The 23492-nt window shown below is 40.6% G+C and overlaps 3 protein-coding genes and 1 long non-coding RNA gene across 4 annotated transcripts; all 4 read right to left on the minus strand.

The window, feature by feature from the left end:
- Window positions 1-1753: 1753 nt before the first annotated feature.
- On the minus strand, window positions 1754-2333 carry LOC306777073. Its single transcript, XR_013771958.1, has 4 exons — window positions 2275-2333; window positions 2141-2197; window positions 1973-2044; window positions 1754-1880 (listed from the first exon to the last, which is right to left on the minus strand). It is a non-coding gene; the product is annotated as an uncharacterized lncRNA (long non-coding RNA).
- A 2395-nt stretch (window positions 2334-4728) lies between these two features.
- Window positions 4729-12236, minus strand: LOC306777763 (atlastin-3-like). Its single transcript, XM_079269026.1, has 14 exons — window positions 12148-12236; window positions 10484-10706; window positions 9899-10036; window positions 9575-9679; window positions 9443-9493; window positions 9092-9148; window positions 8900-8992; window positions 8661-8799; window positions 8431-8558; window positions 8297-8353; window positions 8129-8200; window positions 7845-8036; window positions 7413-7652; window positions 4729-6512 (listed from the first exon to the last, which is right to left on the minus strand). Exons 2-14 carry the CDS (start codon window positions 10685-10687, stop codon window positions 6450-6452), a joined length of 1539 nt encoding a protein of 512 aa, XP_079125152.1. The 5' UTR covers window positions 10688-10706; window positions 12148-12236; the 3' UTR covers window positions 4729-6449.
- A 1532-nt stretch (window positions 12237-13768) lies between these two features.
- On the minus strand, window positions 13769-16218 carry LOC306777997 (forkhead box protein N2-like; the record flags this gene model as incomplete). Its single annotated transcript, XM_079269319.1, has 4 exons — window positions 13769-14121; window positions 14544-14599; window positions 15203-15324; window positions 15607-16218. The coding sequence occupies 4 exons, from the start codon at window positions 16216-16218 to the stop codon at window positions 13769-13771; spliced, it is 1143 nt and encodes a 380-aa protein (XP_079125445.1).
- A 1902-nt stretch (window positions 16219-18120) lies between these two features.
- Window positions 18121-22916, minus strand: yif1a (Yip1 interacting factor homolog A). Its single transcript, XM_079268913.1, has 9 exons — window positions 22823-22916; window positions 22379-22433; window positions 21789-22033; window positions 20547-20651; window positions 19843-19921; window positions 19698-19755; window positions 19440-19595; window positions 19136-19229; window positions 18121-18800 (listed from the first exon to the last, which is right to left on the minus strand). The coding sequence occupies exons 2-9, from the start codon at window positions 22410-22412 to the stop codon at window positions 18642-18644; spliced, it is 930 nt and encodes a 309-aa protein (XP_079125039.1). The 5' UTR covers window positions 22413-22433; window positions 22823-22916; the 3' UTR covers window positions 18121-18641.
- Between the last annotated feature and the right edge of the window lie 576 nt (window positions 22917-23492).

Raw genomic sequence — 23492 nt, forward strand, 5'->3', positions numbered from 1 at the left:
TACAGACTATATTATCCTACTTTTGCGCTCAGGTTTTACAATCTTGTGGCATTTGAAAGACCTATTATACAAGACTAGATGCTTGCATTCCACGTCTCCAATTGAATGTTTCTGAAAGAATCCACCTCTCATGTCGGGCATAGTTTCAAATAACCAGGATCCTTTAGTTAATCCAATGCCGCGTTCATTCTGAGAACATCTTAAGGATTTTTGACAAGTGCGCCAGTCAACTGAAAAATTGTCACATTTTCTATACGTTTGTACTGATTACTTCTTCTTATTCTGTATAAAAAAATCCTGCTTGTTATTTCAAAGTTCAAAGTTCAAAGTTCACTTTATTGTCAAAGTTTCCACATGTGTTATGCATACAGAAAATTCGAAATGCCGTTTCTTGCAGTCCCACAGTGTAATATAGACATGAACATATAACATATAATAGAATAAAATAGGGAAAAAAAAGTTAAGAACATAAGGGCCTAGATAAAGGATTAACAAGTAGCAGCAGAGAATAAAAAGTGACTGGTGCTGGATGAGGGAAGGGTGTGTGAGGGGGGTTTATGTTCGTAGCAGCAGAGAATAAAATTAAAATAAATAAATAAAAAAAGTGACTGGTGCTGGATGAGGGAAGGGGTGTGAGGGGGAGTAGATGTCCTGGTATGTTCCATTTGAGGCAGTGGGGAAAGGTGGGTGAGGGGGAGGGTAGAGAGGTCAGGGGAGAGATGGCAGAGATGGCAGGGGGGAGAGAGGGGGAGCGAGAGGAGAGAGGGAGGGAGAGAGTTCAGCATCCTGACCGCCTGGTGGAAGAAGCTGTTCCTCAGCCGGGTAGAGCTCGAACGGAGACTGCGGAACCTTCTCCCTGAAGGCAGGAGGCTGAAGAGGCTGTTGGAGGGGTGGGTGGGGTCACCCGCAATGCCGAGTGCTTTGCGGGTGAGGCGGGTGTTGTAAATGTCCTGTAGTGTAGGGAGTGAGACTCCGATGATCCTCTGGGCAGAGTTCACAATGCGCTGCAGGCTCTTGCGGTTGGAGGCGGTGCAGCTTCCGAACCACAGCGTGATACAGCTGCTGAGGATGCTCTCAGTGGCGCCTCGGTAGAATGAGAGCATGATGGGGGGGGGGGGGGGGGGGGGCTCCTGCTCGCTTGAGCTTCCTGATGAAGTACAGGCGTTGCTGGGCCTTCTTTGCCAGTGCAGTGGTGTTGCTGTTCCAGGTGAGGTCATCTGTGATTGTCACACCCAGGAATTTGGTGCTGCTCACCTGCTCCACAGCAGCACCATTGATGGTCAGAGGGAGGGGGGGTTGGGAGTGGGTTCTCCTGAAGTCAACAACAATCTCCTTTGTTTTCCCCACATTGAGGAAGAGATTGTTATTTTGGCACCAACGGACCAGCTGGTTCACTTCCTTCCTGTAGTTAGTCTCATCGTTGTGGCTGATGAGACCTACCACGGTAGTGTCGTCAGCGAACTTCACGATGTGGTTGGAGCTGTAGTTGGGTTTACAGTCATGGGTCAGCAGGGTGAAGAGAAGGGGGCTGAGCACACAACCTTGGGGGGCCCCCGTACTCAGTGTTAGTGTGTTCGAAGTGTTGTTGTTGACCTGAACAGCTTGTGGTCTCTCTGTGAGGAAGTCCAACAACCAGTTGCAGAGAGAGGGGCTGAGGCCCAGGTCTGTAAGTTTATGAATATGAATATATATATATATATATATATATTCATATTTATATATATATATATATATATATAAAAATAATTTTAACGGTCGCAGAACTCTTTTCCGCCCATCTTCTTGGTCTTGGAGAAGTTATGAAGAGCCTCTCGGAAGTAAAAGTGATGCTTTTCCTCCAGAGAGTCCGGAGCCACATAGGGCAAGTCTCCCCCGCACACCTGAGAGTGGAAAGAAGGAACGTTTGTAGTCAGGATTATATGAAAACACCAGTGAAGAAGTGCAGTTGATGCATCGTTTCGGTGAAACACACCCTCTCCATGTTCTTGCTGTACTGATCTTTGGCTGTAGCCACAGCTGCCAGATTATTGGCCTCTGCTGTAGCCTGGCGAAACAAAAGTGGCACATGTTAATGGTATTGTAGTAAAAAACTAAACAAAATGTTGCTGTTAAAACGCATATACGTTAATCCTGTACATACCATGAGCATAGTCTTTGGCTGTGGCAAATCTTCTCCCTGGTAGATCTTGATGTAAGCCTGGTAGGACAGAAATTACAATATTAGACTTCAAAAAATCTGGTTCCGCAGGAAACCTCAGATGGAGAAGATGTTACCTTGAAGAACTCGAGCAGGCCCCTGCAAGTGACTTTGTTTCCATTTATTTCCTTCTCACACCTTTGAGTATTCCAATCATTACTTATCTTTGGAGAGGGAAAATGCCCAGAATACAAGTTCATTCATATATATATATATATATATATATATATATATATATATATATATATATAAATAATTTTGCCAGAAGAGTCTAGTATACAGTATCAAAATCTATAAAGTGTAACACATTCCACCAAGGAATAAACAGCAAAGCAATTGAAACAAATGAGATTCAACTGAACTCCCATTATATGCAACTTACAAAATCTACTGTGCTATATAGAAAGTGCGTCTCTTCTTCTCCTTTCAAAGTAGAAATGCTAGTTTATATCAAATATAAAGCAAATCCACAAACAGAATGGAATGTTTTAAGGCCGCAAAGTAAAAAAATATAGCCACAAAGTGATATGTAGAAATGTATAAGCTTTAAAGCCAGCATTTTTTTAAGGTAACAAGATATGCTGCAGAAGCTTTCTTTGATAATCACCCTGACTTCCCCAAGAACTTGTTTTATAAGTTTAACGGTAAACATCGACATGTCCATTAAGACCAATTGTAAACTTGTAAAATGATGGCAGTGTCAATTTAAGACCTGTAGTATCAATAAGAGGGATTGGCATGATTTAACTCCCTGCCTCAGTGACTCCAGTCACCTTTACATAAGCCTGGACGTAGACAGGCAGGGTAACGTGCATAATAAAGATGCTGGTGGATTGGCATCATGTTTTGTTCCTTGTGGCAATCTGGTTGAGCTGCATGTTTGTTCCAATGGGAGGCATGGTAAGGCTTTAGTGCTGAATGTGTGCTTGTGTGGTGTGCTGGTAGCATTGCGTCGAGATTACGAAGGTCCAGAGGTCCTTTATCTGGATTTCTTCTGGTCACCGGTGGCCGTGCCTCTCGACTTGTTCAACACCACGGTGCTATATAGAAAGTGCGTCTCTTCTTCTCCTTTCAAAGTAGAAATGCTAGTTTATATCAAATATAAAGCAAATCCACAAACAGAATGGAATGTTTTACAAGTTTAGTTTGTTATAAAACAGACCCCCCCCCCCCCCCAGGATACATCCGTATCACTCTGCGTCACTCTGCATCACCCTGCGTCACCCTGCGTCACTCTCTGGCAGCTTGTGTCACTCTGCGTCACCCTGCGTCACTCTCTGGCAGCTTGTGTCACCTACTGACATACATATACATATAAGCAGAGGAAGAGTGAAGATATTTTCAAACATGTATTTTTGTATTGTACATTTTATGGGTTTTAATTTAAATTGTATATATATATATATATATATATATATATATATATATACTTGTAAATGATAATAAAAGTAATAATTTGGAAAGAGTGTATTATGTTCCATTTTGTTGCAAAATCATACTTAAATAAAATGAATGAAAAACAAAAAAGTACAACGTACTTACTCTAAGGATGCATACAGAGAACAGGGGGCTCCGGTGACTCAACTAAAATCATAAAACTGATTTATGGAAGCTGATCTGTCCTAACAACAATGGGTGTTCTCCGGAAATGTCTCAGGAAATGTGGCTCCACCCCCTCAGCGCCGCAGCTTCTTGACGGTTGCCGAACTATGCTCGCCTGCCACAGCTGAATCTTTCCGCTGAACTGACACAGACTGCCGCTGAGTGACGCTGACTGACGCTGAGTGACACAGACTGACCTGAGTGACGCAGAGGTGCCAGTGCCACAAGAAGGATCTCGGCCCTGCACAGATTTTGTGTCCATTATGCTACTGTTAAATAAATGTCAGCAGGACTGTATGTGTTAATATGTGAGCTACTGTAAGAGTAAAGGGTGTGTTTGTTCTGAGTTATAGTATTTTGGAATCTGTGTTAATGTGGAATATATTTGAAATCATTTGGATTTGGGCACACCCTGTTTATGTAAATTGCAAAATGTTTTGCTCTGCAATTGTGTGTGAGAATAAAACTATCTCTGGCCTGAGCATGACGCCAATGTTGGTCCTCTCTCTATCGATCCACAGTTGTATCTATTGGTTACACGCTGCTTCCTAGCCTGTGTAACCGTTCTGCCGGTCCAGACGTCCTCTAGGTCTGGTGCCAGTAACATTTACACTATCTGGTTAGATGCTAAATCGAATCTAATGTAATCTAATCTCAACCAAACATTCAAATGCAATCTGAAACAGAAAATTTTGTGGCGATTGAAATACATGAAAGGAAAAGTGAACAAAAGCTTGACATAAGTGAGTAAAATGATCACTGCTTTGCCACACAGCAAGTGTTTGTAATGGTGATCCTGCTGCTGAGTCAGTGTGGTAAGAGATTTCAAAACATCCTACTCCCTCTTTTTGTTTTTTTTGTACAACCTTTATGGCAGAGTTTCTCTGATGCCACTTTTTAAACAAAAGAATGGATTGAAAAGGCGCATCAACAGTTTCAAGCTTTATTTATTCTTTAGAAAACAGCATTGCTCAAGTCAAGGCCACAATACTCCTGCAAGAGATTACTACATTAGCTTTTACTACAATATTGCATGCATTTACCTTTGGAACGAGCAGTGTGCAAAAAGCACCAAAGAGGGGGAGTGCAAAAGAAAGTGCTTGTTTCCTCTTGTGCAGAGGGACAGACATGGAATGTGCAAAATGATGGTCAGAAATCATGGCTTCATAAAGTCTCCCATCATCCATATTTGCACATCTCTTTTTTGACCTTGTATTCTTATGATTCATATCTACAGCTTCATGGAATCACTGTGAGATTAATGCACTGTTTATTAGCGTTTTGTGTGTCCATTCTGTATTTGAACACAGGAAATATGTGGTTAGTTGTTGAAGTACACAAAGCTGAATCATTACAGACTATATTATCCTACTTTTGCGCTCAGGTTTTACAATCTTGTGGCATTTGAAAGACCTATTATACAAGACTAGATGCTTGCATTCCACGTCTCCAATTGAATGTTTCTGAAAGAATCCACCTCTCATGTCGGGCATAGTTTCAAATAACCAGGATCCTTTAGTTAATCCAATGCCGCGTTCATTCTGAGAACATCTTAAGGATTTTTGACAAGTGCGCCAGTCAACTGAAAAATTGTCACATTTTCTATACGTTTGTACTGATTACTTCTTCTTATTCTGTATAAAAAAAATCCTGCTTGTTATTTGTTCCATGTTTGGTGAACACTTGCTATGTTTGATTGGAAAAGTGTTTTTTCACTGAGTTCATTGTAGCCACGGAGTACACGGTCAAAGTTTAAATCAAATATTAAAAGCTAACTCTTTGGCTGACTGGTCGCTTGTTTTATTATATTGTGCGTTCAACACCTTTGAGTATTCCAATCATTACTTATCTTTGGAGAGGGAAAATGCCCAGAATACAAGTTTATTTATATATATATATATATATATATATATATATATAAAAATAATTTTGCCAGAAGAGTCTAGTATACAGTATCAAAATCTATAAAGTGTAACACATTCCACCAAGGAATAAACAGCAAAGCAATTGAAACAAATGAGATTCAACTGAACTCCCATTATATGCAACTTACAAAATCTACTGTGCTATATAGAAAGTGCGTCTCTTCTTCTCCTTTCAAAGTAGAAATGCTAGTTTATATCAAATATAAAGCAAATCCACAAACAGAATGGAATGTTTTAAGGCCGCAAAGTAAAAAAATATAGCCACAAAGTGATATGTAGAAATGTATAAGCTTTAAAGCCAGCATTTTTTTAAGGTAACAAGATATGCTGCAGAAGCTTTCTTTGATAATCACCCTGACTTCCCCAAGAACTTGTTTTATAAGTTTAACGGTAAACATCGACATGTCCATTAAGACCAATTGTAAACTTGTAAAATTATGGCAGTGTCAATTTAAGACCTGTAGTATCAATAAGAGGGATTGGCATGATTTAACTCCCTGCCTCAGTGACTCCAGTCACCTTTACATAAGCCTGGACGTAGACAGGCAGGGTAACGTGCATAATAAAGATGCTGGTGGATTGGCATCATGTTTTGTTCCTTGTGGCAATCTGGTTGAGCTGCATGTTTGTTCCAATGGGAGGCATGGTAAGGCTTTAGTGCTGAATGTGTGCTTGTGTGGTGTGCTGGTAGCATTGCGTCGCGATTACGAAGGTCCAGAGGTCCTTTATCTGGATTTCTTCTGGTCACCGGTGGCCGTGCCTCTCGACTTGTTCAACACCACGGTGGCCTGGAAACAGAGGAGAAACAAAAAGGGACCATTAATGTGACGGCTGACTGCGTCAAGTGCTTCTCGCAACGGACGTTGCCTTCCGTTCTTTTGGTGATGTGGTTAATTCACTGACGTCTCTCGGCCTCATCTGTCAGGAAGAGCGGCTCCGACAAAAAAAACAAAAACACTTCTTGTTTCGTGTAAGTAAAAAGGCGTGAACTTGAGAATCAACTCTAGACGGACTCTCTCAACATTGTTCGTTTCATTTTCTACCTGAACTCCGTTGATGTTGGATCCGGTTTAACGACTAAATAAAAACAGTTGCAGAAGTTAAAGTCATAGAGAAACGTATTTCAATGTGCAACAGAATATGTGGGTGGGGTTTAAATCAAACATAAGATTTAATATGTCAACGTGGGCGTGGCTTAGCAAAACCAGCAGCTCGATGTGGCGCACAGGCCTCCCCCACATTCAATCAAGAGGACGGTTAAATAAACAAATCACACTTCAACCACATTCTGATTTCACCAGCTTTTATCCAAACATACAAGTCCTGCAATGCTTCTATTAAACTGTGTTTAAGAACCCACAAATAATTATCATCCAACCCTGCAGATACAGGACAGTTCTTGTGCCTCTATTAGCTCATTGTTGTTTATACACATTTACTGTGTACTGTACGGTTCAGTCTCACCACTCTTCTGAACCCTTTACCAAGTAAACACGCTCTGGTAAACCCACAGTATACAAATGTCTCTTACCCGTAGATTGCTGCATACCTTTTTGTACTTTCCAAAATCAATTGCTCCCTCTAGTGACGTTTATGGGTACATGCAGTGCCAACAAAAAAAAGAGTATAATGACATAACTGAAATCTGTGAAAGACTTGTAGACGGACACCAGCCCCATTATTCTCACCTGCTCCAGGACGACACCTGCGGCCTGGTCGATGGCTCCTCCTACAGTCCGGTACCGACCAGAGTAGCGGATGAAGGCCCACGTCAGCATGGACATCATGACCACACCCAGAGTACAGTCACACACCAAGGCGAAGGTAGACAGGCCAACGAAGAACAACACACCCGACAGCACGTAGAGAAGGCACACCAGGACAAACAGCACTGCAGGTGTCCGGAAGGCGCTGAAGAGGTTTTTTGCCTTTTACAGCAAAGAGAAGAAACCGATGATTAAGAAATAATATCACTGCCTTAAACGGCAATCAATCCAATAATAATACACCAAAAATAATCAGTTTAAGTGGTCAAACTGTTGTGTTTTGATTGATAAACCTATAAGATGTTTCTTTCAATGTCAAATAAAGGTTCTCGTGTTTATGGAGTAGTCTCTTACCGCATTGTGCTTGCCGAGTGACTGCCACATTTCCTCCAGCTCTTGTTCCAGCTCTGCTTGGTAACGGTCGCAGAACTCTTTTCCGCCCATCTTCTTGGTCTTGGAGAAGTTATGAAGAGCCTCTCGGAAGTAAAAGTGATGCTTTTCCTCCAGAGAGTCCGGAGCCACATAGGGCAAGTCTCCCCCGCACACCTGAGAGTGGAAAGAAGGAACGTTTGTAGTCAGGATTATATGAAAACACCAGTGAAGAAGTGCAGTTGATGCATCGTTTCGGTGAAACACACCCTCTCCATGTTCTTGCTGTACTGATCTTTGGCTGTAGCCACAGCTGCCAGATTATTGGCCTCTGCTGTAGCCTGGCGAAACAAAAGTGGCACATGTTAATGGTATTGTAGTAAAAAACTAAACAAAATGTTGCTGTTAAAACGCATATACGTTAATCCTGTACATACCATGAGCATAGTCTTTGGCTGTGGCAAATCTTCTCCCTGGTAGATCTTGATGTAAGCCTGGTAGGACAGAAATTACAATATTAGACTTCAAAAAATCTGGTTCCGCAGGAAACCTCAGATGGAGAAGATGTTACCTTGAAGAACTCGAGCAGGCCCCTGCAAGTGACTTTGTTTCCATTTATTTCCTTCTCACACAGACGATCGGGATGCAGCAGTTTGGGGATCAGTTTCTTCAGCTCCTCTTTGAACTCCGGGGCAACAGCTGAGGTAATAAATATATAAGAAAAGTTAAGACAGCACATGGTACATTGAGTGTTCTGCTAACCTTAAACACATTAGACTAGTGTGGAAACAGGGCTCTTACCATTAAGCTGTCCCTTAAATTCAGGGCTGGTGGCAACCTTCAACCCAGGGTGAGGTAACAAGAAGCAGGAAATGCTGCTGAAGCATGAATGGATGTGATCCCTCACTGTTTGCAGCTCCTCGTGCTGGGTCTCATTCACCTTTAGACATCAATAGGAAGGCAAAATCCCAAACTCGGTATCCAAGATCAGCAAAGTGTTTTCATTATATTCTTCCAAATCAATAAGACACAATTGGTACCTGTAACCGTTTATCCAGGAATTCATTGCCTCCTCTAAACCCGTAGGAATATTCATAGGGAAAGCTCCAGTCCCTGATGAGGAACATTAAGGACTGTAAGAGGAAAATGAAAAGGTGTTAAATTGAAGAGCAACAACCGGATAAATGTCAAACACCAGCAATGAATGAATCACATATTGTGGTTTCTCTTACCTGGAAGGGCTTCTGAAAGATCTCATCCATGGCAAGACGACCGTACTCCGTGAACAGCTATGATCATACAAAGTTATTAGTGAGACAACGCACAAATCTTGAGAGCATCGAATATTAAGAAGTGAGATTATGAAAAAGACCCGTCTGTCAGAAGCAGAAGAGCTTATGATCATAAGAAGGTATGAATGTGTGCCTAAATGGGGAATGTTGACATGTAGATTAATGCGCCTTGAGGGGTCAGAAGACTAGAAATAATTATATCTGTACGAATGCAAGTCCATTTACCAAAATACCTGCTGACACACTCAGGTTGACTCTGACTAATCTGATCTAATGCTCAAGTAAACAGACCTGTAGCTGCTGCAGATCGTCCTCTTGTATGTTCTGTGACAGATTGTAGATCTACAAAAGAGAAACTATATAAGTACACATTACACGAATAAAAAGCATTGATGAACTCACTGACAATCAGAGCTCGGTCACCTGTATTGAACTGGTCATGGTGCTGAGAGCGAAGATGGTGGCACAGTCCTTCACGGTGGATTGGTTATCAAAGGCTCCCTGAGTGTCCATCAACACCACTGCCACCTGCCACAAAACACAGCAAAAATGTGTTTTGTGAGGTCACAGCAATCTTTGACCATCAAAATCTAATCAGTTTATCCTTGAGTGTAAGTGGATGTTTGTGTCAAATTTGAAGTTCCCTCCAGGTGTTCCTGAGATATCGTGTTCACAAGAATGGACCGGACATACAGATGTTTCTTGACAAACATATGGTACATAGATGAACAAATATATTTAAAGTACCTCTGTTCCATCGCTCTTTTGGATGGGGAAAACTTCACTCCACAGCTGGATGCCTGTTGTCTCTGGTTCAGAACCGCCTCTCCAAGAAAATCCAGCCAGCTCCTCGTCATCCTCACCCAGCCAGTTTTCACCACCCTGCTGAAATAATACAAAATACACTTTCTAGACCAGCTGGGGCTTCTACATGAAACTCTGCATATGAAATGTAACATGCCTTGTCATGTAGTTTCAATAACTCTAAAGAATATAGCAGCTTTTACTCTCAGGTCATAATTATCCACGATTACCCAGTTGGCTATACATAGACTCCACTCCTTACTATGGATCATGACTACGGTCTCAAACATTCCTGTTAAGTAAACTAGTTAGTTCACATGTTACAGCAGGGATGGGCATTAGTTAAGCAATCAATGTAAGACTACATGTAATTTTCCAAGTTATCACACCGTCAACACACGAGGAGGAACTAGTCAGTATCATTGGTACTCACTATTTAACATGATAGGTGATATGGCCTCAGAGTACAGTAGACAGATATAATGTCTGGTGAGACACTGAAAGCTCCTGTTACAGAGTACGACTCACCTTTCTGTACATGTAGCGGAGCATGAAGTCAAGCAGGAAGCTCTTGCCCTTTCTGAAGGCTCCAGCCACTGACAGCACCACCACATTTTTGTCTCTGACCTCGGGGGCCAACAGAACCCGGGCCAGAGCCTCCGTGTCCAGCGCAAAGGAGTGTTCCTCCTTACACACTGTGACGATCTGAACTGGGCCTGGTTTAGTCCCCATCCTTAAGAGTTACTGGTCCCTGTGAACACCACAGACAAACGCATCGTGTTAGTGAGAAACTATTGTCGAAGAAAGTAAAAGAAATATAAATCTACAATGACAGACAGCATACAAAAGTGGCAAATAACTACAAGTGTGAATGGCAAATGTTTGACTTTTTGTTTTGTTTTTAGAGATTAATGATTTTAGCAAATTTATTAATCATAAAAAAACATATTTTCCAAGTAATTTTATGCCGGTTGATTGATTGATTTAGCACCAAGTTATCACTTTTAGTCGTCAACTGAGAATTATTAGATTCAAATTCATATAATCTCTGAATAGTTTTAGTTATTAATATTTAGCAAGCATATGCTGGTTGGGTGCTTACTTTTCTGTATCTTGAGTTGTTAGAAACACTTTTATAACTTTTTTTTAGTTTTCTTGTGTAGGTCACAAGCAACTCTCAGACATGTTTGGGAGTCTTGTTACTTGTAATGGACATTTTACAATAGAGTTATAGTCTGTCCGTGACCAAAGCAGAAATTAAAAATAAATTGCTCACAAGAAAACTAAATAACCAATAGATTAATTAATACAACTTAGTTGTAGGCCTAAAGGGCAAATTCCTTAAAAATCACTTTTCTGAGCCAGCAACCGACTTTCTTTCGAGCGTCAATAAAATATGAGATTTGGATGATAATCCCACCCAAAAGTGTTTACAAATAATACCATTTCACCAGTGCCTCCTGTAAAAAAAAATCAGATATGCACAGATTTTTTTGGCAGACACAATATTTGTCTTTGTGTCATGCTGCTTTGCCTCCAGGCAGTGGATTCACCATGCTCTCCAACACAGTGTATGTTTGAGCTGTCTCTAAGGAATTCATTGTTGTTGCTCTCTGGTGAGGACGTCCTCGCTCCCACGATGACTCAGACAGGGAGGCACATTGCTTGTCAGTTTATTTCTAGTTACAATAGCCAAAGCTCGCTTTATCCTTCACCACACTCAAAATAAGGTGTGGCACTCAGCAGCAGCATGCCGAGCATTTATCTGCAGTGACTGTGTTGCAACGTAGAAAAGAAATTCTGCAGCTCTGAGAATAAACTCTGTTTTGTAATCTGCCTGCACTTTGTTAATATGAGCGAGCACCACACGAGAGAAGCTAAACTCTACAGTTTACTGTCTCTATAATGAACGTTGAGTAATGAATAGCTACACGTTCAGGTCTTATACCAGTTTGGCTAAGCTAAACAGATCTCTAACGTTAATGAAGCTCAACAGCTAACGTTAAAGCACATAAGTATTGACTAAAGTTAATCAACTAGTTAACGGTCGTAGCCAATAGCCTGCATAAGCTAACGCGTCTCTGTTGTTTGCCGTTAAAGGGAACTAAAAACTAACGTCTCAGCGATCTTCTAAATATAAAACTATCTTGACAATAACTCTCTTCCTCTAGTTGCTTTGTGTGTGTTGTTACCTTTGATGTCTTCAAACGGCTTAAACACAATCGTGGAGGAACGACTGAAGCGTTACTTCTGGCATGCAAATAACTATGAGAACTTTTTTCCACCACGAAAACTCGCATACTTCCGGGATATTCCTGCGCAATTTCGTCTGGGAAATGTAGTTTCAAGTGTGGCTTCCTGCTTCTGCCTCAGTCCGTTGACGAACTACGCTACCCAGCGTGCCCACCCTGTCGCAAAGCTTCGGAAATGTAGTTTTTAATGTATGAAGCTAAATCATTAAACGAATACGGAACTACCGGACAGGTAATGTAAAACTGTTTGGTGTTTTGCGTGTATTCAAAACACAGTGTGGCCTTGCAACCAGTTTTTGATGAACTACATTTATACCATTATAGATATTTAGAAGTAGCTTAATAGTCTTGTGGTTCCAATATAATCACATCTCAATTATTTCTTTTGTGTAAGTAATAACAATACAGGATAAATTAAGAATTAATTCACATGAAACAAAACAAAAACGGCAGTGCAATTCAAAATATACAAACATTAAAAACAAGCAAATTTTATTCACAAGAACCGCATAACAGATTCTATTTGTTAGATTAAAAGATCTAAAGTACATGAACACAAAATACATGCAATTTACAAACAGAAATGTACTGTAAAGTCATTTAAATGGCAGTGAGTTCATTTAGCATTTTAACTCCAAATTCCAATCAAACTACGCCTGGTTGAAGATGTATATAGTTATACCAGAAAATTAACAGAACGTCAGTAACTTAACATCATGTAGCATAAAATCAACTCCAGCATACATGATTAAAATAATGACAACAGGTGGAAAGAAATTAATTAGAAACAAAATTGGAGGTACGAATTGAGAAGTGCTTTCCGACTTTTTGAGCGCAATCTACAATTGCAACTACATTATAAATTAAAGTACTTTTAAATCAGGTATTATACTCAACTACTTTTAAAAAGGCAGCATTTTCAGAACAGGTTACAGTAACAGTGTTAAGAACAATATATTCAAATTAAATTTGTTCACAAGATTTATTTTCCCTCATAAAATAACCTCTAAAAAACCTTCTTATGAAGAAAGTTTGCTCACTTATTTTTACTTTGAAAACATCTTTATCAAGAAACAGTACTTCTGCTTGAGTTGGAAGCACACCTTCCACCCTGAGAAAGAACTTAACGAGTAAAAAAACACAGATCAAAACCTAAAAACTTATTGTAGTAAAGATCATTCTTTATTAATACTTGCCCCTCCCCTTTTTCAAGTTAACACACACACAAGTTTGCTTTGTCCATGGAGTCATTGTATGGTGTTGTATGGTGGTGAATTCAGCTTTTGCATTGAAAGTGCCTGAACATATATTAAGTAATATGACCCATATTATTAATAGTCCCTTAGAAAGTTGATCTATATTATTTACCTAACTACAAAACAAGCCTTAGGGCAGTGTCAACGTCTCAGGATGAAGCAGCCAACTTGCATCAGTATCATCTCATCCATTATCACTTCAGACTTTTAAACATAAATCCCTATTTATGTTTCTTTGTTGGAGCGTTTGCTTACGATGGATTGAAGCTTTCTTTTGGTTGTGATTGTTAAATGTTGATGTAACATTAATATCCACCGCCTGCCAGGTGCAGCAGTGACCCGGCAGCCTCCTGGGCCTCGGCATCGAGCTGAAGGATCTCCACGGTCTCCAGGTCCAACTCTGTGTCACCCGGCAGCACCAGGTACTGGTACTGGTGAGACTGGTAGTAGTGTAGCTCGATGTACCCGCTGTCTGACAGGGGGTCCTTCTCCATGTCCTCACTGACCTCCCCCTGCTGGTATTCAACCGACTCCATGGTCACAAGCTCCTCGTGATCTGGGGTCAAAGGGCACGGTGGGTTGTCGGAGAACGTTGGGTTATCGTTGGTCAGGATTTGGGATGACGGTGTGGAGAGGAAGAGGGCATGAGAGAGAGGATCTGCATAAAAAGAAAAACAACCAATCAAGCAGAATATGTGTCAGAAAGTAAGACATTAATATGAATAACTTGTTTTCATGCAGGCTGGTTGAACGAGGTCGTTCTGAGGAGTCTGACTTGGTCGTCTATGGGCCCATATAGCGCCATAGGCCCGGAAATGAAACGAGGGGACATAAAGGAGACTAAGCGTGACTATTGCCAGGTTTCCAAGGTAATAGAAGGCTGTTGCCATGACAACTGAACACAAACAGGAACAATGTCGAAAAGCTGCGGAGACGGGGAAAAGTCGCAGGTAATAAAAGTGTCACAGAGAGAAGTTACTACATTGATGAATTATTGCAGCCTAAAAGAAATTCATAAAAGGGTCAAATGTGTACAAGCTCGTGTGCTGATTAAGTGTTGTGTGTCACCTCGTCACTCACCTGACATCTCAATAGAGTCGCACACTGCAGGCACCACAAATTCAGCTCCCTCCAACCTGCACACAAAATGTTAGAAAAGCACATAAAATACACCTCAGTAAGAGCCTCATTGAAATGTAATATTACTCAAAAACTCCTCATCCACCAAAGAAACCCATAGAATGTAGTACATTAACAGAAAAAACAACACAGGAATGTTGCGTAAAGTAATATTTTGTAGCGCTGACACACACTTTCAATCTTTATCAATCAATCAATTTACCTGAAAACAGTGAAAGATGCCCATTGCAATTTGCAATAGCCAGAGGAAAAGTCTTCAAATTGTGTGTTTTGTCTAAACCAATAGCCCAAAATCCTTAGATATTCCATTTAAATTATTATTTTTTGAACTATGAATTGAGAAGCTAATGCTAGCAAATGTTTGGCATTTTGTTCTTGAATTGTCAAATGATTTTCTGTTATTAACTTATCGTATCGCCACATTTAGTATTGACTTTTTGTCTAGAATCAGTCAACAGAAACTGTATGAAGTGTTTTAGTCATGAAGTGAATACAGTATACCTAACAATTAATGGAGTTAAATGTGAATCGAAAATTATGTATTAACACACAATGAAAATATGTCTTGGTCATACTTCAGACTGTGTGGTGATACTCACAGTGCAGGCTTGTTTAACAGATTGATGTTGGTGCTGTGATAACTGTGGGTCTTCCTCAGCACCTCGAGGAGCGCCGGCCGATACTCTGGACACACACACCACAGCGATCCCTTACCCACTGACTGAAAAAAACATACAAAACACTTGAAACACTCAAACTGCAAACTTAAACTCTTAAGAAATGCTGACAGTAGACAAAACAACAACCTCAACACATGTGTACTTAATTATAATGTTCCCTGCAGGGCAGTTTAGTTGCTGACTCGACTACAGAGCAGCACATCTGCATTCAGTGTGTTGCTCAAGGACATTGCAGTGATGTGGATGTTTGAACATCTGTCCTATAATTTAAGCACACACTATAACGTGGCTCTTAATGTGGTAAACGTAAGTAATGTCCCCACCTGGCTCTTGTCCCTTTGAATACGACGGAAGCTCTTGCTCAGGGACAGGTTGTGTCTGACAGAGTTCCTCCAGCCTCCAGAGGCTGTCCGGTAGAAGGGGAAATTATTCACAATCCAATCGTAGATGTCCTTCACTGGAAGCCTCCTGTCAGGCGAGTCTTCTATTGCCATGAAAATAAGACTACTGAAGGAGTACGGTGGCTTGGACGAGGCAGGAGGAAGAGGACGGGGAGGCACAGAGGACTCTAGCTGAGTCAGTGGTGTCATCTTATGAAGGGACTGCAGCGGTAGCAGGTTTCCCCTCTGATGCAGCCAGTTGAGGCAGGTCAGGTCATCCTGGTCAGATATGTTTGCCGGGCTGAGGCACTGTGTGAGTTGTCCTTCGAGGCAGTGAGAGGCTGTGCAGTGTGACAGAGGCGAGGAAGAGTGAATTGACTCTGCTGTTGCTGGAGAGAGCGAGGTCGGGGACGGGGGGAACGAAATAGGTGAAAGTGGGAGTGAAAGACGGCCCTCTGAGCAGGTCCGCTGCGGCGAGGAGGAGAAAGGTACGGACCCCTCAAAAGTGGAACGACATGGTGACGAGGGTGGCAGTGTATGAGAGATGTTCTCCATCTCGCTCCCAGGTGGAAACTTCCAGGGTCATTCAGCACACTGCTGGAAGAAATGACAGAAATCAATCAAAGCTACTGCTGGGAGGAATTATTCATGTAAATCAGGGTTAAAAGTTGACTAACTGTTGCACATGTTCATATAGAATCTATCTGTAGTGTATTGATATCCATCCCTTACTGTTAATTATATTACTCTATTACTCTGCACTTTACTTGTACTTCTCGTACCTGTAATCTGTGCAATTACAATAAAGTTGAATCTAATCAAATTCAAATCTAAAAGTAGCAGAGAGCCACTTTGCACTATGGACGGAAGTCAAGTCGTGTCAGTTTTATCTATAGAGCCTTTCGCCAAAAATCACAACGAACATTACAATCTGCTCAGCATACAACATGTATTTTGAGTGCACAGAAATAACAATAGGGAAATTGTATTTGCATTGTTTTTTCCCCTTTGTAAGGGCATAGTAAACACAACTCTAAAACAAAAACAATTCAAACATGAGGCTGGGCTACGTACTTCCAGGTCCATCCCAACTTCAGGTTTACTGACTTGCTGACGAAACGAGCTGATGGAAAATGCAATATATTAGTTAAATGTTAGCTTTCTGTTCCCCTCTGGTGAGCATCCCCTTAAATGAACAAAGTCCAATAAGTGAACACTTGTACACGCTCAGACTAGCTTACCATCTCACGTTTTACTAAACACTAACCCAGCGGGCAGGTGCAGGTCTATTAGAAAGTCTTTGTTGATCGTACATCCCGAAGGCAGCTGAAATCGAGGAAAATCCAATTCCTAACGCCCTGAAAGTCTCTTTTATGTGAAGCCACATGGCTCTGCAAAGCAGTCCAGGAGGCAAATGGCGGAAGAATATAAAGTTTCATTTAGTCTAGAAAGGCGCCTTTTCCTCTCACAGGTGGTTGTTACCTTGTGCTTCAAAAATGTCTGACATTAACTAGTTACTCACCAAATAACCAAATCGATGATCCAGGCAGAACGCGGAGCTCCATAAATGTTCAAAACACGTCGTTGCAGAGTTAAAGGTGAAGTTCTGTAGTTCAGAAGTGGACTCGGACTCCTATCCTCCGTGTTCTGTTGCCGTCCGAGGTCTCCATGGGAACGAAAAGGACGCTTTGCAGTGTGCGCGTGCACATGCGCGCTCCCGCACAAATTATACAGTGTCACACCAACCAATAGACGGGTGTGTACACTGCATAAGTTCTGGGTTTCTTTTCAAATTTGGAAAGTTCAACCTCAGCTCCTATAATAAGTCAAGATTAAACGATGTAGCCAAAAGACACCCAGACCCTTCATGACAATTACAGCAGAAAAGCATGCATCCTATTATATCAGACTTTCAATCTAAAGCCCTGGCTTCAAGTTGTAGTTTATTGCCATTTCCACCAGATTGAGCCATTTTCTCACGGTTGCCCTCTGGGGCTATTGTGTTGTTTTCCTGGTTTCCACTAGGGGCATTGCTGCTGCATTATGTGTTTTTGCTAATCATTCAACTCATCATCTGGTTATTCAATTATTTTCTATTTTAACAACGGTGGATGAAGTAAACAAACTTGGGTTAAAATTCTGAAGAAGATTGTGTATTTGGTAGCAATGATCAGGACTGGCTAGGATAGTTTCTAACGTGGACAGAGCAACATTTTTAAGTGATGCACAAGAAGGACATGGTACCAAAACTGCCAGTAGTGAAAGCAGTATTCTGTCCTTTTACGAAAGTAAAAGTAGCGTGACCACAGTGTAAAAATACTGTTGTAAGTAAAAGTCTTGCCTCCAACAATGTAAACGAGAATCAGCATAGAGTATTTAAGTATCAAAAGCATCATATAATGCAGCGTAATGACTACTTTTTCTATTTAAATAAATCAATAAAGGTCTCACAAACGGTTAAAATTGAATACACAAAGCTAAATATATTTATTTTTTTTCTACAAAAAATCCAAACATTGTCATGCTTTGTCAAATGTAGATAAATACGACCCAAGACTCACAAGAGAAAGGGGGATAACGCAGCAACACACCCACCATACCGGAAAATGGTACTCGAATCATGTGTGTAATGTGCGTTTTATGTCTGTGTGGTGTGTGTACTGAGGGGTGAAATACTGTAAAGCAGGTCCAGGGACGTTATATAAAAGGAAACTTGAACTGAATCAACGTTATGATAAAAAGGATCTCACAAAGAAAGCCCTTGTCTTCAAAGTTAGGTGGCCAAAAATAAGCATTTGTCAGATTTACTTTACATGAGACATTTTCTGTGTCACACTCTCATTAACAAGCTAAACACCATCTTAGTATGTTTTAAGTTTACTGACAAACCAGCGTATAAAGGCAGGTGTACAAACACTCAACAACAAAATGTTTTGGCTCCAATAGAATTGGACTTCAAGTTATTGAATGCATCATGGTCACCTGACCAAATGAGAGGTTAACCAGTATATAACGATTGGCTGAAACACGGCAGTAGCCACAGTGATATAAAGGCGGAAGTGGGGTTTGGAACTTGGTCCGGTTCCAATGGAGTCCGAAGAGAGAGCGGGCAGGATCTTCATTTTCAGAGATCGAACCTGCAAACACAGAAACATCTGTAAACTGCAAATAAGGCTACAACAACAACAAGTATGTTTTTCAGTAAAATACTGTAGCATATGTAGAGTCAGTGGTCATTGTTGAGGTATTTAAGTAACAAAATGTAATTTAGTGTAATAATGCAACACATAGTAATGCTAAATAATAAACAAAATTGAGACAAAACATGTTAGTGAAAAGTAATGACTGAAATTGGACGAAAACTATGAAGGATAACAAATGACTGAAATGGGACCTAAACTAATAAACATTTTTAGCTTAAGAATAAGGACTAAATCTAAATGAACTTCCAAAATGACCTCAAAATACTTACAATGAAGAACATAAGGGCACAAGAGGACCAGGCAAGTGCCACATAATAACCATCACTGCCAAACAGTAAGCCACACAACACCGTGAAGATCATCCTAGAAGAGAAGCATGAAAAAAGATTTAGAAATGCCGTATTTACAAACGGTACTTTTTAAGCACTGAGCTGAACCTGACCAAATGTATTTACATCTTTGATTTAGCAGTTAATAATTTACGCTATAATACACAACAGGTTGAAGCGTTGTTCTAAAACTAACCCTCATATCATCACAACAGTCTCATCTTAAGTACAACTTGACATTTACCCAACATATTTGTATCCACTGTAGGCGATGAGATCAAAGGTGGAGAGGTCGCTGTGCACCGTCAGCAGGTACAGACTCAACAGCATCACCAGGACCTCGATGATGACCCACCCCAGGGCGGTGCTGGCACACAGTCCAAGAACCTCTGGACTGAACCTTCACACAAACACAACAAACACTCCTTATTTAACTCATTTGATACAAAATAAATTTACTTTGAGTCATCAAGTAAATTAGAAGGAAGGAAGAGTCACTCACCGTTTTTGAATGCCGAGGGCCATTCCAGCAAGTAAAATGTAGGTAATGAAAGCCATCGCTGAAAGACAAAAACTGCACTTAAAACACTATATAGGCATCAAAAAATACTCTGCTATCGATCATTTAGTTTTCATAGAAAACTTACTTGGTATGTAAAGATCGGGTGCATTCACATCCTGTCTTGGAGTCAGTGGAGCGTCCCGATGGTAACGAACTTCCCAATCCTACCGTGAACACACAAGTACAGTACGAATCACCCTGCAGCCTGGACTCAAAATAAAACACGCACATGATGTTTGGTGCTCTTTTTTTCACCTGAAGGGTCTTAAATAAAATAAATGAAAGCCAATTTAAACTTGATAAGATTAAAGCTCAATAATAAGTTAGGGGTAACGGCAGTAGTAGATGACCATTAGAAGTAAGAATGGAGTAAATACAGAATAAAATATGAAACTTAAAGTCGAAAGTATCTTCTTTAGAATGGCTTTTGGCGACCCTGGCCTTGTAAGGAGAGTTTGCACTCTGTGTTGTTCGTACCTTATCAGGGCACATAATGTTTGGAGTGGTTACTTAATTTACAATCTCAGTGCGTTAAAGCGTGTGGGAATTAACGGAGCTCGGTGTGCTTTTATATCCGCACTGGCAATCACAGCATTCTGACGTTCATAACTAGAGCTGGAGTGGTGTTTAAGTGGCTGATTATGTTGTTTGCATGGTTCCAAATTGATAAGTGGGTGAAAATATGATACCAGGGAAAGTTATCAAGCTGTTATGCGTGCCAGTTGATGTTTTGGGTCACCCCGTACGTTGATGTAGGACAAAGTCTGATGGGTGAATGGCACTGATTACCTGATGCGTGTAAGGGAACATGAGGATCATAAGCTTCTTCAACACATATCTGGTGTCAACTGCAAAGAAGTATTTCAGCTTGTTCACAGACATGTATCTGCTGATCTGAAAGGCAAAGGAAGTGCAAACATTAACCAGACAGATGAAGAGTGACAAGTCTGCCATCAAAAAAAGTCAATTACTACTGTTGAGTTTCTAAAACTAAAAGGCTGTGGCTGCCCTAAGGACTGTGCATCACTTTGACACCAGTCTATGTACATTGAACTAACTGTGTATGAAAGCTAACAATCCAGTGGAGGGGCCACGTCAATAACAGAACACATCTGTATGGTTCTCTATGTTGAGAAACTTAAAATTATGAGCGTGTAGAGAGTCACCTTTAGGGACAAGAATTTAATTAAACGGCACAAAAAACACCTGCATGGAGGAAAACAGATCGTTCCCAGTTGTTAATTGCTGTATTTGAGAGGACTCTGTACTCCTGTTTAGATATTTTATCTCTCCATATCAAGAGTCAGGCTGTGTCTTGCTTTGTATGCTTCGTCATACAGCTACAGCAGAACCTTGTAAAAATGGTTCAGAGTGTGTTTGGTTCGTATTTAAACCGGAATGTACAAGCGATACACAGATTGATTGGTGACCGGCCCAGCTGTCTCATATGTCCAATTTTTTGCCGGTCAAATTTACACACGTTTTACATCGTGCACACAGCAGCACAGACTAACGTCACAGCCACACACGTGCATCATACACAGTACAGTACAGTCACACACGCGTCATTTCAGGACAAAGTTCATACTGTGTAACACCTAAAAGTCCAAAATAAGCCGTGGAGGAACATCGTTAAAAAACAAGGTTTTGAAAACAAGAAGGTGTTGTAACTTGGTACAGTTTGGAGTTACTTAATGCTCAGTGTTTTATGAACTTACAATCGAATTTCAATTTTGAAAGAGAAGTTACAAACTGTTTGTGTAGGCGGTCAATTATAGTCCTTAGAAAGACAGAAAATTGCAAATCTTAATCAGCAGGTCAGACTTTTAAAAATCTGAATCGGCCAAGAAAATTGCAATTGGTGCACCTTTAGTATTTACAACTGTCCATTGAGGTTGAATCTCCCAAGAAACATGTTTTGTGGCAGTTGTAAAGCTAATCGTATTCATAGGTTACTGGATTAACACCTCATTCTGTTGCATGTATCATCTCTGAAGGAAACCTTTCTTTGAACATCCTGTTTTTTCTCACCTCTTTGTTCACGATATCCTTTCCTTGGTTGGCTAATGAGGAGCCGTACATCAACGCAGCATTGGCCATTGGGTCAGTAAACATGTTGTTCGGCACAGCACCTCCTTGCACGTCATTTGAGGGTCCTGCCATATTGTACCCAGGAGTGTAGTAAACGGGATTGTTCATTGCTGGTGCTGCAGAGCTGGTGTCATCAAACAGGATAGAATCAGATGTGGAGGGAGCTGCACGAGCTCTCGGTTTAGCTGTGAATAGATGGACACAACAGAGTAAATGAAGGGCATTTTAATATATATACACAATATTTTCTCCACCCTATGATAGTCAAAGAGCGTAGTCATTATAACCCTCTTGCAAGTAAGATGTATCCAAGTAGCTGGTGTATTGGACTGCATCATTTTAGGTGTAACTTCACCTCATAAACTGGGATCATGTTATTATACATCACCCGTACAGTGACAGCTGTTTGTTGAGCTTTGTGTGTCTAGCTCGAGTAAGAACAGGAAGTAGAAACCGTGGACGGATATTTTGCAAATATTTTACAATAATGATAACTATTGGTAACGCGGTGATTCATATTTTCCACTTACCACTTGCTCGGTACCCTTGATGTGGCAAGTCCATTGTGACGTTCGCTGATGTTAGCTAAAAATAAAAACAATGACACGTTAGCTACATTTCTGCTTATTTAGAGCTCAGCTAGTTAACTTGCATGAATTATATCAGTCATGTTATACCACAGCTAACAGTGAGCACATGTAGTTAGTTAATGTTCCACGATATCAGTAAGAGGCCAACATACTTATGCTAATACCTGCCAGCTAACCACTATCTAGCAACCAGTTGATGCTAACTAGCTAGCTAGCTAGCTAGCCAGCTAAGTTAATATAACATCATATTTAAACAGAGTAACACTCGGTGTGAAAAATACACATTCGGTAACAGTAACATGTCAAATGCCACCACAGTTTGTATGAGTGACAATGTAATGATGTAATGATTAAGAGGTAAACAACGAGCACAAGAGCACTTACCTGCACAGCTAACGTTGTTAGCTCGCTACGTGGCTACCAGACTATTCTTGGTGATCCCACCCATCCACTGCGGTTGGTTGACTTCAGTGTGCCTGCGTGGCAGATCACGGATGCAAGTACAAACCATGAAAGTACTGAGTTTCTGCTGCTACTTCCATGTGTGACTCTTTACTTTACACTTATAACGTTACTCCACTGCGTTGTAAGGAATTATGGTGCGTTATTTGTTCTAATTGAACGTTACTCTATTAAATTTATCCCACCTGGTCCAAGTTAATACATACTTTGCAGATTAAATTATAAACACATGTTACGTTCATGAAACTTAACACAACAGTCGTCTATATACTATACACTATACACTCTATAACCTGAAGTTATAATTCACTCCATCTGGACCAGCTGAAAAGCTGCTACTTGAGAACATTTGGTTGCTAATACTTCCTCAAGTTTTACTTACTATATTGAGGTATTTATACATTTAAGGATTTGTACTTTTATCACCTCCACAGTGCTTCAACATAAGTAGCCTACCCTACTTACCTGAGTACATTAAACTGCTAATGTACATATACTTCAACATTTTTAATACCATTACATTACAGTCATTTAGCAGACGCTTTTATCCAAAGCGACTTATACAACATAGGTATTCAATAGTCACCAGAAG

This window comes from Melanostigma gelatinosum (genome assembly GCF_949748355.1).
Source record: "Melanostigma gelatinosum genome assembly, chromosome: 5".
Classification (NCBI taxonomy): Eukaryota; Metazoa; Chordata; class Actinopteri; order Perciformes; family Zoarcidae; genus Melanostigma; species Melanostigma gelatinosum.

Excerpts from the sequence above, each read along its gene's own strand:
- LOC306777763 (XM_079269026.1), bottom strand. The coding sequence starts at position 10,687 with ATGGGGACTAAACCAGGCCCAGTTCAGATCGTCACAGTGTGTAAGGAG. Across the intron at positions 9,494-9,574 it reads CCATGACCAGTTCAATACAG|ATCTACAATCTGTCACAGAA; the intron begins GTGACCGAGCTC and ends TCTCTTTTGTAG. Across the intron at positions 8,201-8,296 it reads AGCCAAAGACTATGCTCATG|GCTACAGCAGAGGCCAATAA; the intron begins GTATGTACAGGA and ends TTGTTTCGCCAG.
- yif1a (XM_079268913.1), bottom strand. The coding sequence starts at position 22,412 with ATGGACTTGCCACATCAAGGGTACCGAGCAAGTG. Across the intron at positions 19,756-19,842 it reads ACCCGATCTTTACATACCAA|CGATGGCTTTCATTACCTAC; the intron begins GTAAGTTTTCTA and ends TTTGTCTTTCAG. Across the intron at positions 19,230-19,439 it reads AGTGGATACAAATATGTTGG|GATGATCTTCACGGTGTTGT; the intron begins GTAAATGTCAAG and ends CTTCTCTTCTAG.